Below are 18,998 nucleotides of genomic sequence, written 5' to 3' on the forward strand. Positions count from 1 at the left end.
GTTTTATTCTGTTATTATCGTCTTCCCGTTTTCCAATGCAGTAATAATTACATTACTGTTGAAGAATCTATTTGTAATCGTCCCGTCTTTTCATGTGTCATATATCTTCTATAAATAAATATTCATCTCCATTCTACCATGAAGATTAAACTTCAAGATCAGTTCAATCATATTCTACATTCTTCCAACTTTTACTCTACTATCTCTCTCAAAGTCAAAGCAAATGGAAAACAACTTCAATGAAGATGACGTTATTAATAGAATGAGTAGGTACCAGTTCTCTATTATTCACCTTCAGGACGAGGTAAGTTCATCGTCAAATTTTTCAGACATATTTTCTTTTACAAGATTTCTTCTACTCTTTTTATTTGTGTGACGGATTTCTTCTTCTCTTTTACAATATCCTCATTTTAACCTTAACTAATCCATTTTTTTCTTTAAAAAATTCTCTCTTTGGAGGTTGTTGGTTTTGTGGATCGTGCATTCGCCATTCTTTATGATGACGATCTTGACCGTCAATGGACTTTAAGAGATGAAGAAGGGAATAGACATGTGGTTACTTATAACAAGAATTTACAAAAACCAATGCTAATTGGAGGATGGACTGAATTAAGGCACATATATGAACTTCACAATTTCCACACTATTTATTTTGGATATGTGGGTGATTCTTGCTTCCACATCACTGTTTTTCCCAGTAAATGCAAACCTTTGTCTATTGCACGTTTTCTTAAAAGAATTGAGGCAGATCAACCCCTTTTCAATGGACCGAAATTGCATTTCTTCATATTTCTGAATCCAAACCAATGCAATGCTAGCCATCTGGTGAGATTCATTTCATATTTATTACTAAATGGATGTTTATTTCATATTTATATTTATGTTTCCAAATTATTTTAAACATTTAATCCATATACTAATTTCATTAATACTTTATGTATGTTTTAGGATTTGCCAGCTGATTTTGGCAATTATCTTCTTCAAGGAAGATTTAAATACATTTTTCTTTATGGACCGCGTAAAACAGTCAAGTGCAAACTACTGTTGAGAAATCATCCTAAGAAGTCTAGCAAAATTGGAAGTGGCTGGAAGGAATTTTGTACTGCTCATGGATTTCATCAAACTATTGACTTGGTGTTTGAAGTGGACCTACATAAAAAGCAAATGTTTTGTTAGTTGCAAGAACAAATCAACTCTGAAACAAGTGCTATATATATGAATGATTCTGATATATTAACACTCAGCACTGCATGCTCTTTCTATTTTTAATGTTTGTCTACTGAAACAAGTGCTTCCTATTATAATTACAAATATTTATGTTTCCACAATTGTGATTAGAGGTACAATCTACACCAAAAAGTTTAACAAAGACATTCACCAATATAGTAATAAAACAGTAAACACTTTTCCATCCATTGAGTCAACTTACCTTTATTTTTGCTTCTTCCATTGTAACCTTTAAAACTATTCCATAACATTTTGGTACTGTAATGGAGCAAAACGATTGTAAAACTCCAAGGCTGAGAAGGAAACTGGTGCTACAACAAAGGTTCAATGCAAGAAGTAATCAACATTCATGTAAGTCATTAACATCTTACTTAAAGCATTTATCTTCATCAATAATTTTTTTAAAAATGATGCATTTGTATGTTTGTATGTTTTTTTATGTTGTAGATGACAAAGAAGAGAATGCAAGAAAGAAAACTAAATTTGCAAATCATTCTTCTCAAAGTAAACAAATCTCAGGATTTCTTTATATATATATATATATATATATATATATATATATTTGTAAATGTATGTTTTGGATTGTAACTTCATGAATGTTGTTGCATACTCAAACATCTTTGTTGTTTTAATCACAAATAAAGCAACTGTATCTCAAAGATCATTTCAGAAAAATATAGACAAGAATCCATTACAACAGTTGGATATTAGTAAGTTTTTTTTTCTAAGCTATATATTTACAGATTGTTGTTAAATAAATCAATGAAGTATTGTTGTTTATTTTTTTAATAACAATGCTTCTACAATAATCCTATTCCAGATGTTGACAACAACAACAATAACCTTCAAAATATGAATTAAATATTTCACAGACAAATTGGTCAGTTTTGAAGTTCTTCCAGTATTTAATTTTAACATTGTTTATGAATAATATTAATTCCGTCTCACTTTAAACTAACCTTCATTTCAATGCAGTAACTGTCAACAATTTTTCAAGTTGTTCAAGTACTTTAGTTGAACAACAAATCACTTCACAATCTGCAACTTCTACTTTAACATACCATAATCCTTTCGGTATATTTCTACATTCATCTTAATTTCTTATATACCTATTTAAATGACAAATTTTAACATTGTTTATGAATAATATTAATTTCTTATATCAATGTTTTTGAATGACTACAGCTTTTAACAATAACAGTCAGAGAAATTATGGATAAAATAATTACAATTCCAGTGCAGGTAAGTACATTTGGATTCATACTCACAATGCCAATGCAGGTAGGACAATTGTTTTCTGTTGTTTTTCATAGGTGGCAGATCAGAGGTTGTAAATGATTCGCATTCTGTTTCTAAGAATAAAGTTGTCAAATATCCTTTTGAAGTCATACAATCACTTCAAAACAGATTCAATCTTGATGATGAAACAACAACACAACATGCTTCTTCAGACACAACAAATGATGATTCAGCAACGATAAGAGATGATGGTAATTCAAATATTAAACTTATTGATGTTAATATAAATTTCTTTGAAATCATTAATTAATTTTCATCTTATTAATATTGAAGAACATACTACAAGTACTACAACTACAAACGAATTGTATTGCAAAGGAGAGTTACAAGGTACATAATCTCCAACACAATTGTATATAACTGCTGATTAAAATATATGCATTTTCATGCTAATGTTTTGTAATGATGTTCAGAACTGCTCAATATTGGAGAACCTTGCTTGGAATGCCAATACTGTAAAGCTCAACTTTGGTTTGAAGAAAGAGCAGAAAAATGTAACACCTCAAAGGAAGTTGAATTCTCATTGTGTTGTCAAAAGGGAAAAGTCCAAATTCCACTATTAAAAAGACCACCTAATCTTCTTGAAGGTTTATTAAATGGTGAAGATCAGAGAAACAAATCATTTCTACAAAACATACGAGTATACAATAGCATGTTTTCATTTACTTCAATTGGTGGTAAGATAGATAATTCAATGAACAATGGTTCTGCTCCTCCACAATTTATTCTGAATGGACAGAACTATCACCGTATTGGCAGTTTATTGCCAGAGCATGGATCAAAGCCAAAGTTTGCACAATTGTACATATATGATACCGAAAATGAAATGACTAACAGAGTCAAGTATTTCAGGTCAGTGAATATATTAACTAATTTGAATATATGAAATATTTAAATACATTTGTTGACATGTATTCTCTTTATTATTTTTTAGTTCAAACAACAAGGAATTTGTTATAGATGAATCATTGGTTGTTGATTTGATTGAAATGATTGACAATCAGAATGTTCTTCCGAAATCTTTTAGAAGAGTAAGAGATTTGTCACTAGAACATATGGAATCAGATTTCACGCTAAGACTATTTAGAGGCAGAAACAAAGACCCTAGAGTCTACAATACACCTTCATGTGATGAAATAGCTGCACTAATAGTTGGTGATTTTGGCAATATGGATGTAGGCAGAGATATAGTGGTAAAAAAATGTTCTGGTGAATTAACCAGACTGCACGAAACTCACACAGCTTTCATTCCACTGCAATATCCTCTCATGTTTCCGTATGGAGAAGATGGTTATCAAGAGGATATCCCAATAAGAGAATCTCATTCAAAAACAAAATCCAGGGTAAGAGTTAGAATTTCTTTGCGAGAATTTATTGCCTTTAGAATACAACAAAGAGCTGTAGAAGCAGGAAATATTGTGAATGCATGCAGATTGTTCCAACAGTTTCTGGTCGATTGCTATACAATGATTGAAGCCCAAAGGTTGTCATTCATCAGAGCTAATCAGAAGTTAATTCGCTGTGATATTCTTAATGGATTACAAGAAGCTGTTAATAGAGGAGAGACAGATCCTTCTTTAATTGGAAGACGTATTGTCTTGCCCGCTTCATTCACTGGTGGTACCAGATACATGTTCAACAATTGTCAAGATGCTATGGCAATTTGTAAAAATTTGGATATCCAGATTTGTTCATTACTATAACATGCAATGTGAATTGGAGTGAAATAAAAGAATTTGTCTTAGCAAAAGGCTTATCAGCTTCGGATAGACCTGATATTGTATGTAGAGTGTTCAAAATGAAGCTGGATGAAATAATGACAGATTTTAAGAAAAAGGACTTCTTTGGAAAAAGCACTGCAGGTATGTTATATATGAAGTAATATACATTATATAATTTTTTATTAAATTAAATTCTGGCAACTATATTTATTATTTATTTATATATGCAGGAATGTACACAGTAGAATTCAAAAAAAGAGGTTTACCTCATGCACATATACTTTTATGGTTGGATGGAGAAAGCAAATTGAAGAATTCAACTGATATTGATAAAGTAATATTAGCTGAATTGCCAAATGCTGATTTGTACCCGAAATTGGAAATAGTTGTCTCAAGTTACATGATTCATGGACCATGCGGACCTCCAAGACATAATTCACCTTGCATGAAGGAAGGAAGATGTTCTAAATTTTATCCAAAAAAATTCACATCTTTGACTTCAATTGATGAAGAAGGATAGCCATGCTATAGAAGACTTGATAATGGTAGATTTGTTGAGAAGAATGGAATTAAGCTGGACAATAAAAGTGTTGTTCCTTACAATCCACCACTTCTAATGAGGTATCAAGCACACGTCAATACAGAGTATTGCAACAAGACCAATTAAATAAAATATTTGTTTAAATATGTGAACAAAGGTCCCGACAGGCTACTTTTAAAATAAGCAACAACTTTGCACAGTCTGAAAAATCAACCATTATTGATGAAATCAAAAGGTATTACGATTGTAGGTATCTATCACCATGTGAAGCTGCTTGGAGAATATTTGCTTTTGACATCCATCATAGATGGCCTCCTGTTCAGAGATTGACATTTCATCTTCCTAGCCAACAATCAGCTTTGTTTAAAGATGATGATGATATTAATGTGGTCTTCAACAGATACGAAAATGCTAACACAATGTTTCTAGCTTGGTTTGAGGCTAACAAAGTTTATGAGGAAGGAAAACAATTGACTTATTCAGAATTTCCAAGCAAATTTGTGTGGTTTGCCAAAGAAAAAGAATGGAAACCAAGGAAGAAAGGCTACAACATTGGTAGACTTACTTATATCCCTCCTGGGTCTGGAGAACTTTATTATTTGAGGATATAACTGACCATTCAAAAAGGTTGTATTGATTATGAAAGCATTAAGACAATTGATGGAAAGTATTATGAAACATACCAAAAAGTTTGCTATGTTTTGGGATTGTTGGCTGACGACAAAGAATATATTGATGCAATCAAAGAAGCAAGTGAATTTGCTTCTGGGTATCAACTTAGAAGATTATTTGTTACTTTGTTGTCGATGAATACAATTTCTAAACCAGATATAGTTTGGAATTCTACTTGGAGTATCTTATGTGATGGAATTTTGTACCAAAAAAGAAAGGAGATGAACTTACTAGGTATTTTATATATATATTTTTTTTAATTTGCTATACATATATATTTTAATTGTATTATTTACTTATTGCAGGTCTTCAAATTCAGACTGCTGAATTACAAAAACTATGTCTGCTGGAAATAGAGGAAATGCTAATGTCAAATGGTAGAAGTTTGAAAGATTATCCTTCATTACCTCAACTTGATCTTTCAGATGTACATACATTCAATAATAGATTTATTATTGATGAGCTGCAATATAATAAACAAGACATGGCGAAAGAACATGACAGTTTGTTTAAAGAACTGAATGATGAACAAATTCATGTATATCAGGATATCATGACAGTAGTTCTTTCAAAGAAGGGAGGATTCTTTTTCTTATATGGCTATGGTGGTACAGGTAAGACTTTTATGTGGAAGACATTGTCGGCTGGTCTAAGAAGCAAGGGCATGATTGTTTTGAACATAGCATCAAGTGGAATTGCTTCTTTATTACTTCCTGGTGGAAAAACAACACACTCTACCTTTTGCATCTCATTGTTAATTAATGATGAATCAACTTGCAACATAGCACAAGGTAGTCTAAGAGCAAAACTTCTTATGGCAACCAGTTTGATTATCTGGGATGAAGCACCAATGATGAATAGAATGTGCTTTGAGGCATTTGATAGAACACTAAGAGATATTATGCGAAATGTTGATGATGCCAATAAAGACAAACCATTTGGTGGCAAAGCAGTTGTGTTAGGAGGTGACTTTAGACAAATTCTACCAGTTATCAAAAAAGGATCTAGGTTTGATATCATAAAATCAGCAATCAACTATTCAGAGTTATGGAATTGTTGTAAAGTGCTAAAGTTATCCAAGAACATGAGATTAAGTACTACATCAAATACTGAAACAGCCAATGATATTCAAGAATTTGCTGATTGGATATTGAAGATTGGAGACGGGAAAATGGATCTAAATGAGAATGGTGAGTGCATGGTTGAAATTCCAGAACAGATCCTGATTACAAACACAGATTTACCTTTATTGGCATTGGTTGAATTTGTCTATCCTCAATTTGTGGTTAACATGTTGAAGCCTAATTATTTTGATGATGGAGCAATTTTGTGCCCAACAAATGATTCTCTAGAGCAAGTAAATGATTTCATGTTGTCTTTAATTGGTGGTGAAGAGGTGACTTATTTAAGTTCAGATACACCTTGCCAATCTGATGAACAAGATGAAGTGCAATCTGAATGGTTTACATTTGAATTTTTAAATGATATCAAATGTTCAGGGATACCAAATCATAAACTGAAGTTGAAAACAAGTGTTCCAATTATGCTCTTGAGAAACATTGATCAAGTGAAAGGTCTATGCAATGGCACAAGATTGCAAGTCAACCATTTAGGCAAGAATGTAATCTGTGCAATTGTAATTACTGGAAAAAACATTGATGACAGGATTTTTATACCAAGAATGGATTTAGTGCCATCTGATTCAGGGTTGCCTTTCAAATTTCAAAAAAGACAGTTTTCGATATCGTTATGCTTTGCAATGACGATTAACAAAAGTCAAGGACAAACACTTTCTAGAGTCAGCCTTTATCTTCCACAACCTGTATTCACACATGGCCAACTATATGTTGTTATTTCTAGAGTCAAAACCAAAAGAGGATTGAAAATACTTATATTGGATGAAGATGGAAAGGTAACAAACACAACTAAAAACGTTGTGTACAAAGAAATTTTTGAAACTCTTTGAAAAGAAATCAATTATAGGTATGTCATTTCTAATTTCTTTTTTTCATTTCAAAACTATTATAAATATATATCAATTTATTTATGTTATTTTCTGCCATGCAAGAAAATCATGGTACAGAAAAAGTTGAACAAAGAAGTCGTTGTGTACAAAAGGAATTTATGAACTTCAATACCAAAGGATACATTCTAGGTATGTAATTTATTCTTTTTTTATTCTTATATTAACAAAGTAGTGTATTAGTCATATTTTTGTTGTTGGTGGTTGTCGATAATATTCAATGAAATCAAATATTAACTTCACATACCACTTTAATTACATTCTAAATTGATCTATTCTATTGATACACTTCAAAATCTTTTTAAAACATTAGATTCTCATCATATAGATTATTAAATATCCAAAAGTCCATTGCTATTACCACAATTATTACATATAAAAAAACCCGTGTGTTGCACGGGTAGAAGGACTAGTATATATCTATAACAATATATAAAGGGGATTCCCCTTTTTGTGCCCACTTTTCAAAATACCGATTTTACTCTTTAAATATAATAATTTATTAAATTTTTAAAAATTAACCGTTATTTTTACAAACTTTTTATAAAATTAGATGTTTCTGCTTCTTCTCTTCTTTTTTATTTATCAATGGTTATTCTTTTATTTATTCTGATATATTTCACTTTATTTTTAATAAATATAATTTTAATATATATATATATATATATATATATATATATATATATATATATATATATATATATATATATATATATATATATATATGCTCTTGGCTACGCCATCTCTAGTCCCCAAATGAAACCCACTGTGCTCATACTTCAACTTGTTATTCCAACGAAACACGAAGGTTTCTCCTCAAGTGTAGAGTTTTCTGATTTTACTCTTTTCACTTTTTCTTCTTATACACAGATATCTGAGAATCAGTATCACTCTGCTTTGCGCTGTGAGAGATGTGAGAAATTTAAAGCGATTTAAGTTTGTGCAGGTGTTGGAATCTTCGTGCGAACTTTGCTCTTCGGAAAATTAGGTATGTCCTTTCCTCTGTAACTTCTCTGTGAATGTTGAATTCAGCTTGGTGCGTTCTCTCATACGAATTTTCTGAGATTATTTTTCATCTTGCACTTCAATTCAAATGAAACATAATTTTTTTTTCTCATTTGACGAAGATATCACTTAAAACCATTAAAATTAGAAAATGCTACGAGTGTTCCGATTATGCGGCTTCAAGATCTTTAGTTTTGTCGATATAGCTTCCTCGACGATAAAGGTTTCCTAAACGTCAATTCAAGATGACTATCTATATCAGTTGGATTCATACAAATTAGTTATTAAATTATGGATCAAATTTCATTCAATTTGTAAGTGGTTGTGCTGTTTAACTAAAATGCTTTAGAATTTGAAGTTTTAATCATGGAAGGGAGCAAAAGTTTTGATTGCGCGAAAAAAAAAAATCATTTGAAAATGGAGTATATTGTTATAAGTTTTTATTCTTTTTTTCAATTACAAATTTCTATAAAAACTTAGATAATTTATGAAAGTAATATTTAGATTTAATTACTTAATTCTATTTTAATCACCATAATGATCTGTAACACTAACTTGTCTTTTGATATAGAATTAGAAGGTTTGTATGATGGTTAATATATATAGATTGTGGCAAATAACGTAATGAAGTTATTAGTACTTGATTATTTAGTGTCTCAATTTTAATCATCAATATTTTGCTAATGTATCTTTTTGCAGTAGCATGTATTACTTTTTTTTTTTTTTAATTTACATGAGTCAACTTGTATGATCATAACTTTTTATAAAGTAAATATAATTGACCATTTTTTTTCATTAAAAAAAATTAAGTGAACTATATATGCTTATTTTTATCACCAACTTGTGGTAGAAGGGGTGGAGTTGTTTTACTTTGACCTGTGAATTTTGCTTTAGTTATTATGAAAAATGTATATGAAAGTATAAAATATAGTTTTGTTTGATAAGTATATTTTTTGAATTTTTATTAATTTTTCCAGAAAATATTTTATTAAAATTTAAAATGTAATATAATTAAAGTAAATGGTGTTATTACGTGAAAAAATAAAATAATATTCAGTATGATAAGGGATGTGACAGAAGGGAATCCTTAGAGAGAGATGATAGATAGCTGGGTAACAGAGTATTGTAAAAATAAAAAAGAAAAGAAAAGAAAAGTACATTAAAATAATATAAAAGATGATAGAAAAAAAAAACATGTATTAAGTATTGAAGTGGCTATAATTTATATGTTATATAAATTAATAAAATAAGTTTGTATAATGTAAAAATTAGTTTAATAGTTTGCAAACTATCTCATTCAACATGCTAAATAAAAAAATAAATCACTACACTACACATTATGACAAAAAAAATATTTATTATAATCTTGATAATGTAACGGCTATATATACAATTTTCGTAGTTTATATAAATATGATTTTTTTTATATGCATGAATATGATATTTACCGAAAGTTTATGAGTATTGACACCTCCAGTATTTTTATTAAAAGTGAACTTTATCAGTTATTTCTTTAAATTAGGTATTTTTGCTAAAGCAGATAAAGTCAATCAAATGCTATCTATTTTTAAAAAACTAATATATAGAGATATAGAGAGAGATTGAGAATATATTCTTTTATAAGAGAGTAAATAATAAACATTAGTGATTAGATATATTTTTCGTATCAACGGTAAGCTAATGCATACAAAGTGGGATGCTGACAATAATAAAGTATGTAGCGGACACAAATAATTTGGTATCACCACCGTTGGATGAAAAAATGTCTTTTATTTATGTAGGAGTCTTTTAAGTGAGTATTAGTAATTTTTGTAAACATTTGAGGGTTACTTACCCCTAGTATTTTTAAAAAAATAACTTTTAAAGTATAAAGATTACAAAAAATAAATTTGAAACAATATTTGTATGTTAAAAATAAATCATGTCCATATACATCACCCACTCCGTGTTTAGTATTTGTGGCAAGTATATATGCGGTAAACATTTCTTTTAAATGAAATTGAATATTTAATTTGGATACTTATAATTATGGTATTATTTTTATACATATAGGAGTCATAACCATCAACTCAATCTTGTTTTCATGAAGGAGATTAAATTTGGTTTTTGTTTTTCAGCTTAAATAAACCTTGATTTTTCTCTTTTGAAAAAGTGATAGTTATAACTAGGTTGCAAAGAAAATGTGGAATATTAAATACTGTTTTTTCTTTAACAAGATAGAGTAGAGAAGGATGAAATTTAAAGTACTAAACTACGATTCTATAGTTTAGTTTAGTTACGTTGATCCACAATTTATACCGATATCATTCCCATTTTCTATGTATAAATCATTTTTTTTTTTGAATTTGACGATAGAAAATGAGAAAAATAAAAGAAAAAATATTAATATCAGTAACAATGTTTTATTTTTATCAACTTTTTATTTTTTATTTTTGTTTTGTGTATTTATTTTATTTTAGCTTTCAATTTTCCTCACTAAAAATAAACAAGACACTTATTTTGTGTATTTATTTTATTTTAGCTTTCAATGTCTCATGATTAATGTAGTTTCCTATTTCTCACAATAAATGATGTGTACATTAATAATAATAATAATAATAATAATAATAATAATATTATTATTATTATTATTATTATTTACTCATTCACATATAATATTGATAATAATAATATTTGATAATAAACTTTGACATTTGTTTTCACTAAAGACAAGTAATTTCTTTAAGCAATTAGATGATATGTTATGTTTTGTTAAGCAATTAGGTGATATTTTTAATGTTGGATTAAAATTAATTTGTTGAAAAAAAGTGGAAAACTAAACACGCTAGTAAATTTTTACGGGATAAAAATTTATAAGATTTAAGCTTAAAAAATTAGTATAATAACTTATTTTATATGTAATTAGAGATATTTTAATTAATTTCAAATTGCAAGTTCATGAGAATGCCTCCGTATCCCTTGCTCCATTTATTTAACCTACAAATACCAGTTGGTATAACTTTTTTATCTTTATATTCATACATACAAGTCATGTGAATATTTAAAAAAGTTAAGTGACTTACATAGTTATATATTTATCGGTATTCCTTGTTTAAAATGCACGAATTCAAATATTTTCACATCCAAAACAATTAAAAAAAAAAAAAAAAGACATGATGAGTGTCTAAAACAAATTGTTTGGACATGTATCCAAACTTGTGAGATATATATACGTAACAGCATGCTTTAAGTTTATTTCTTCCACCTTCAATATAAACAAACCTTTTAGAAATGTCATGTGTATAATTTTTAAGCATTATACATGGATAATCCTATTTAAATAAATATATCTTGAAATGTAACTTTATTTAAATTCTAAATCATCTGTTTATAATTTATTTGTTAATAGATTACAATATTATTACTCTTGATGAACACATAATGAGTTTTTCACATGAAACATTAGTTGTAATACTATTGTTGTCGTTGGCCAATGAACTTTTGCATAAAGTGAGAATGAAACATAGTTTTCCGGCTACATAAATTACCCCACAATTTATCAGTACAATGTATTTAATCACCATATAAACTTATTTGTGTGCTATAACCACAATGTTATAATCGCAATGAAAGAATATTTTTCAGAAACTTGCAGAAAAGCGCGTTAGTTTTGGTCATCAAATTGAACGGTGGTAACCGAAGATCTTTCTATATTACGGAATAATTGTGGAGGATAAGGTAAGGGCAATTGGGCACGGATGTGTACCTTTTCTGATGGTAAATTCACAAATAAAGTGAAACAAAACAACTATTCTTATCGAAGTTGGAATCAGATATTTATGTCACATTCAAATCACTTTGGTCGGACTTCTAAGATTCCATTCAACTGTTTGCTGCTATGATACAGAGTCACGAATTCGTGGCAAAGCTTAGTTGTCATTCATTTGGGTATGATATGCATGGCCTTGTAAAGCTTAAATATGTCTCTTCACCACGTGGATTCTTGTTGTTGCTTGATGGCGTGTTTGGAACTGTGTTGAAGTGGATTGGACTTATAAATTACATTAATATATGGCATCAGAATGAACATGATATCAACTCAAGTTTGCAAGACCTCTCACTAAGCAATAGACCCAGGATTTGATCATTGTGAATGAAATAAACGTATTTCTGAGTTTGAATCTGGAACATACAACTATCTTTTATTTTTTCATGTCAAGGGTCTTTTTCTAGTCATTAGATTTCGCTTGCACTGTTGTTACTGTTACATACAAGATAAATATTTGCGAGGACATCTGGTTCAGAGTTCTAAAACCAGTACAAAATTATAGTTTGTACTGATCTTACACTACTCAAATACAATTTGGAAACCTAAAAAAAGAAAATTGCCAGAAGTTATATAAAGTTTGTGTCAATCCCACGATATATATATATATATATATATATATATATATATATATATATATATATATATATATATATATATATATTGCTTACCTAGCATACATAACATTAAAGGTGGTTGCATGAGGGTGATTCTTGCTAGAACGAAATTATAAACCACACAATAATCAGAAGACAATCACTATAGTATATGCAAGACATGGAACTTATGAAAAAGTTATATGAAAAGCTCTCAACCACACGAACCATCTTGCTTTCTGTAATAATTGAGTTTTGTTACTCTATTTGTAAAGTAAATTGCTTTATTATGTGTGCTCGAAAGAAAGGAAAAGGTTATAGCAATTAATATTTCCACTATGTCATTAATATACTATCTCTGGATTCTTCCACGTACCCATCTAGGTTTTGCACCGAAAATGTCTCCTTTTACTGATGCCATGATTCTCCTGTCATCCTCTTTATTCTTGTCTCTGTTTCTGTCTCTGCATTTGATAATCTATTGGAAAAGGAACGTTCGGTGCTTAACTTGTTATTATTCCTAATGTCATGTTCAAAGGTCAGGAAATGAAGCACGAGGATTCTATACTCATGCTTGCAAGAATGTGCGCCTAATGCATTGCATTAAGTAGTGCTCTATCATCCCCCACTGATGACATCATGGTTTTAAAATATGATTTTGATTGTGTGATGCTTTTCAAATTTGTGAAATATTACAGGTATAAATATGGCACGTTATGCACTACACTTCATAGAACCATTGTGCACCATAACATATAGCATTCATGTAACTGATGATTGGATCTGTCTTAGGAACTTCAAAACTCATTTGATTCCTTTGTTGTAGGTCTCATTAGTTACCTGTGGTCCGTTTTGCACTAGGCAGTTATATTATATTGTATAATGCAAGTAGGAATCTGCACAAGAAAGTAACTGCTCTGTTTCTCTCTCTGACTAGACTTTTTCACTCTGATAAAGGGAAAACAAGGAAAGTTGTTGACTGGGGAAGTTGATTGAATGGCAAAAGTTTGTTGGCCATATTTTGATCCGGAGTATGAGAACTTCAGCAACAGAATCAACCCTCCAAGGTGCACTGTTTTATCTTCCCTTGAATTACAGCTTTAGTTTTCTTCTCTTTTCTTTTTCTTAGCAATGGTCTGCAAATTGTGTAGATTCTCTCAGCATTTATTTATAGCTTAACTGGTTTAATGTAGTCACAAAGGTAAAAGGAAAAGAAAAGCACAACGAAAAATTTAAAAGCTTGAGTAATTCTTAACTTAATTAGTCTTCTTCATCAATTTAATCCCCACTAGAGTCCAAGGTTAACTCCATGTGAAAATGGGGTTTGTGAAGGGAATTTCTAATACCCGGAAGAAGTGACTCTTTGATGGTAACTTTGTTTCCACTTCGCAGGGTCTCTGTGGACAATGATAGTTGCCATGCTTGTACACTAATCAAGGTATAATTTCTCAAAATGACTAATTATGATAATGATATGGCCTCGTTGTGTTCTGAGTCATGATTTGGAAGCTGAGCATCTTGAGAAACATAACTAAACCATATGGATTTTACAGTTACTTTAACCTAGAGCTTTGTTTTTCTCACACTACGTTGAATTTAGCTTTATTCTTATTCTTGTATGCCAAATGAGACTTTATTGTACCTTGGTCAATTCTCTGACTTAAGTCAAAAACTTTCGCCAAATTTCATTTGACTAGAAAATAATTCAAATTCTTGCCCCATGTGACCACTTTCTTCATTGCCTTTGATTACAAACATGCTCCCAGTTTCTTCCTTGTTCTAATCTGAATAGTGAACAGAAAAGATAGTTGAAAACTGAATTGAAAAGCATATTGAACAGACAGAATTTCTGTTAAGATCCCATTTAGTCGATTGTAAAAATATTAAGATACACAAACCATTTTAGCTTCCCCAAGTGACTATCATCATCAGATCATATTTTTTCCGTAGTTCATGAGCGAATCATTAATATAGAGATAAGTTGATGCAATATCTAACGGAATTTTATTTTTCTAAAAATAATAAATGCAGTTTGATAGTATTAACAAACCTGGAATTCTGCTGGAAGTGGTGCAAATCCTGACAGACCTTGACTTCATAATTACAAAAGCTTACATATCTTCTGATGGTGGATGGTTTATGGATGGTATGTTCGTGATTGAAAACTTGAATCGGTAATGCATTGACTACAAAAATTTGTCCTGTCCTTGATTGTTGTTAGCCTAATTAAGAGCTGGTTACTATTGAGAAACACTGGTTGCTATCGAGATGCTCTTCATTACTTTCAGTTTTCTCCTGACCATGTATCTCCATTATGTATTTATTTTTCTATGCATATTTGAGCCAAATAGAGGGATAGTCTACTGTTTGGCAGATTAAGTGCTTGTATGGAAAACAAGACATTTTTGTTCTTATGAACATATTTGATTAAGGATATCTAGTAAATAAAGATGAATTCATAGCTAAACCCACTCCCCATTAACACAAGTATTTTACAACTGACATGTTTACCAAATTGAATAAACAGTATTTCATGTCACCGATCAGCAAGGAAAGAAGATAACAGACAGCAAAACAATAGACTTCATTGAAAAGGTATTAATCTTTCTCCTCTATGTATGATATATTCTTACAGTAAAATATAATATGATAGTATTAGTAAACAAACAATCATGGAAAAAAACTTAGATTGTTGATGTAGTGAACGGAAATAGCATAATAATTAAGAGTTAGTTAACTGGAGCATTGTGTGGACAATAATCTGTATATGTCTTAGAAAAGGAAACACACATCATTACTACAAATCATGAATTTGTTCTTTTAAAAAAAATCAGTAGTAGTATTAACAAAATACTTGGTTCACGCCATATTCAAAACCAGATATGATTTGTATCCTTTCTCATTTTTGAGTCTCCAATGCACTTGCGAACTCTCCTAGGAACTTCCATAATCTAGAAAATACACTAGTGATGTTGCTAAGAAAAACAGGTTCCTTCTAGTAGCTAGATACCCTTCATTTACATATGTAATATAGCAGAAGTGCTTCCTCACAGTGACATAAATATTTAACACACATCAAATACTGATTATTATTTGGGAACATTACAACAGGCTCTAGGACCAAAGGGCCAGAGCACAGAAGGAGTGAAGAGTTGGCAAGGCAAAAGGGTTGGAGTTCACTCAATTGGTGATCATACAGCCATTGAACTTATTGGAAGGGATCGCCCGGGTCTCTTGTCTGAGATATCAGCAGTCCTTGCCAGCCTCCAATTCAATGTGATTGCTGCTGAAGTTTGGACTCATAACATGAGAATAGCTTGTGTCCTTTATGTCAATGATGCTACAAACCAAGCCATGGATGAATCAAAAAGATTGTCTATTATGGAGGAGCAGCTCAACCACATCCTACGCGTGTGTGAGGATGACGAGAAAGTGGCTAGGACCAGTTTCTCAATGGGTTTCACGCACATGGATCGCAGGCTCCACCAAATGCTATTTGCTGACAGGGACTACGAAAGTGCTGGAGTAACAACAACAGATTGTCCTCCTTCTTTTAGGCCAAAAATCAGAATAGAACGCATTGTGGAAAAAGGGTACTCAGTAGTTACTGTAAGATGCAAAGATCGAGCAAAATTGATGTTTGACATTGTTTGCACTCTCACCGACATGCAGTATGTGGTTTTCCATGCTACAATCTCATCAGAAGGGCAATATGCATCCCAGGTACACATCACTTATCAACAATGATCCATTCTGTACTTCAATTTACCAAATCATACATAATTACATTCATCTTTTAACTTTTGGTGTGCTCAATTGGTTTTAACCCAACTCTCTAGGATACAAATGTAAATAGTTTATCAGAAACTACAAAGTTGAAATGATTCGTACGGGAATTACTCGGGAAAAGAATTGAATTTACTAGAGTCTTTTACACAGTTATGTAATTCAATGTTGTAGCATAAAAATGAACAAATCTACTTTACGTGAAAAATTGTAATTGTAAAACATTGAAAACTCATTTGCATTGTTAGTAGATAAACTATTCTTCAAAAAAATAGATGTAGAAGATCAAGTTGAAAAATGTGTTTGATGTGCATTGTTAGGAGTACTTTATCCGGCACATGGATGGATGCACGCTTGATACTGAAGGAGAGAAAGAAAGGGTCATCAAATGCATTGAAGCTGCCATTCAAAGAAGAGTTAGCGAGGTAATGTGCAGTTTACATTTGATTGATGCATGTTTTTTTAACCCAAACCAAAAAACGAAGGCGGTGATGAACTTCTGGATCTCAACTTAGTAAGTTCTTCATGCAACTTGATTTCATAAGATGGTGTTGCAACAATCTTTATGCTATGTTGTAACTAGTGAATTGATTTTCTCTTGACCCCTTTTGTTGTGAAGTCAGCGATCTACTGTATTCTTTTCTGCTCATTTCTTTCTTTCCCTCTTTCTTTCTCTTCATCAGAAACTCTTCTGAGTTTAACCCAATTAATACATTTTGCACCTGCAGCTATCTACTTGTATTGTTGCGAATGGTACGGCAGATATATGGGGCTAAGTTCCACTCAGATTGTATGTGACCATCATATCCACCTAATGAATCGGTGACAGTGATGGTCTTTTGTCTTCAATAGAGCATTAGAGCTTAAGAACCTATAATCTCCACGTAATATCATCTCATCCACATCCCTATCACCTAAAAAATACAAGTTAAAAACATTAAGGCAAAGTTTGTTGTTTGGTTTTATCATATGCAAATTGAGTTAATGTGACAGATGCATGTCACAATAAGTCATACTCTGGAACAACATACAATTAATTAAGTGATAAATGTCACTATCCTATTTGACATTTTATGCATACAATACAATTAATCATCATCATCATCATAGTGTTGTTAGCATTGATCCTGTGAATGGTGGACACAGGGTGTGAGCCTTGAACTGTGTGCAAAGGACAGAGTGGGATTGCTGTCAGAAGTGACAAGGATTCTACGAGAAAATGGCTTAACAGTTAGTAGGGCAGGTGTGTCAACCATTGGAGAGAAAGGGCTAAATGTGTTCTACGTCAGAGATTCATCTGGGAACCCAGTGGACATGAAGATCATCGAAGCATTACGCAAGGAAATTGGACAAACAGTGATGGTCAATGTGAAGAGGGTACCTGGCAATGCTAAAGCACCAGCTGAAACCCGAGGATGGGCCAAAACAAGCTTCTTCTTTGGGAACTTGTTGGAAAGGTTCTTGACTTGATGATGAGAGTTGAAAATTATGCATTGGTTCTACTTGCATCAAAATGTGTATATATTTATGAATAAAATCGAAGTTATTGAGTGTCTCACTTGGGTAGGGCTTTAACTTGTCCCTTTTGTTTCAAACCAAAGCTTATAAGATGTAACTTATACTCAGCCTTTCCTTTAGCATATCCGTCTCTCAATGTTATCCTATTTTTGACCGATCTACTTTCTTTATATTAACTTTTGTTTTGTGACTTAAAGAAACAAGGGCCGTAGGGTCACTATATCATTTTTCATATTCAATCTTGTATCTCATTAATTTATGAAGGACATAACTAGGTGATATAAATAATATTAGAGTTAAATATATTTTTAGTTTCAAAGTTTAAAGTTTTTGTTCCAAATTTTAATATATTTATGTTTCAAAAACTGAGAAAGTGAACGAATATAGTTCTTTTAATTTAATAATGTTAATTTTTTTTTTATGTGACAAATGATATTTTAGACCGATATTTGAGTTAGAATGTATCAAATGGTACAAATAACTAAAACGTGAACTTAAAATACTATTTAACGCATCAAAAAAAGTATATACAATTGGGTTAGCAAGACAATGTCTACTTATTTTTAAATTTTGAGGATCTAATTGTAACAAAGTTTAAGATAACGATAAATTCTAATTTTAAGTTCAAGTATAGCGATTAAAACATATTTAACCCATAATTTATAGAATTTGGATAACTTTTTGTTTACTTAAAATTAATTACTCCGTTGAGGTTAGACTATTACCTAATAAATTGATAACTCAAGTATTTTAGTTTCTTCGCTATCACATAAAGATTATGTAGTGTCCTATCCTAATGATTTCA

The 18,998-nt window shown here is 30.8% G+C and overlaps 2 protein-coding genes across 9 annotated transcripts; both read left to right on the forward strand.

The window, feature by feature from the left end:
• Nucleotides 1-223: 223 nt before the first annotated feature.
• Nucleotides 224-8,419, forward strand: LOC114194827 (uncharacterized). The gene is made up of 11 exons (XM_085665866.1): nucleotides 224-304; nucleotides 949-1,134; nucleotides 2,413-2,469; nucleotides 2,940-3,020; nucleotides 3,209-3,378; nucleotides 3,461-4,146; nucleotides 4,212-4,388; nucleotides 4,478-4,613; nucleotides 5,039-5,343; nucleotides 5,766-7,081; nucleotides 8,354-8,419. The coding sequence occupies exons 1-11, from the start codon at nucleotides 224-226 to the stop codon at nucleotides 8,417-8,419; spliced, it is 3,261 nt and encodes a 1,086-aa protein (XP_085521992.1).
• On the forward strand, nucleotides 8,236-18,350 carry LOC114194773 (ACT domain-containing protein ACR3-like). 8 transcript variants are annotated; one of them, XM_028085177.2, is made up of 9 exons: nucleotides 8,236-8,291; nucleotides 8,430-8,471; nucleotides 13,847-13,956; nucleotides 14,282-14,327; nucleotides 14,921-15,035; nucleotides 15,417-15,484; nucleotides 16,001-16,612; nucleotides 16,996-17,100; nucleotides 17,822-18,350. In XM_028085177.2, exons 3-9 carry the CDS (start codon nucleotides 13,886-13,888, stop codon nucleotides 18,143-18,145), a joined length of 1,341 nt encoding a protein of 446 aa, XP_027940978.1. In that variant the 5' UTR covers nucleotides 8,236-8,291; nucleotides 8,430-8,471; nucleotides 13,847-13,885; the 3' UTR covers nucleotides 18,146-18,350. The 8 variants fall into 8 exon arrangements, with proteins under 8 accessions (XP_027940978.1, XP_027940976.1, XP_027940977.1 ...); XM_028085175.2 differs by having other exon boundaries at nucleotides 8,244-8,305; XM_028085176.2 differs by having other exon boundaries at nucleotides 8,246-8,471.
• Nucleotides 18,351-18,998: the final 648 nt, after the last annotated feature.

Source organism: Vigna unguiculata, chromosome 8 (genome assembly GCF_037176805.1).
Source record: "Vigna unguiculata cultivar grain cowpea cultivar isolate G323 ecotype 2 chromosome 8, ASM3717680v1, whole genome shotgun sequence".
Classification (NCBI taxonomy): Eukaryota; Viridiplantae; Streptophyta; class Magnoliopsida; order Fabales; family Fabaceae; genus Vigna; species Vigna unguiculata.

Coding starts and splice junctions, on each gene's coding strand:
- LOC114194827 (XM_085665866.1), top strand. CDS start 224: ATGGAAAACAACTTCAATGAAGATGACGTTATTAATAGAATGAGTAGG. Junction 3,379..3,460: donor AACAGAGTCAAGTATTTCAG/GTCAGTGAATAT, acceptor ATTATTTTTTAG/TTCAAACAACAAGGAATTTG. Junction 5,344..5,765: donor GAAGAAAGGCTACAACATTG/GTAGACTTACTT, acceptor TACTTATTGCAG/GTCTTCAAATTCAGACTGCT.
- LOC114194773 (XM_028085177.2), top strand. CDS start 13,886: ATGGCAAAAGTTTGTTGGCCATATTTTGATCCGGAGTATGAGAACTTC. Junction 15,036..15,416: donor TGGTGGATGGTTTATGGATG/GTATGTTCGTGA, acceptor TTGAATAAACAG/TATTTCATGTCACCGATCAG. Junction 17,101..17,821: donor TTCAAAGAAGAGTTAGCGAG/GTAATGTGCAGT, acceptor TGGTGGACACAG/GGTGTGAGCCTTGAACTGTG.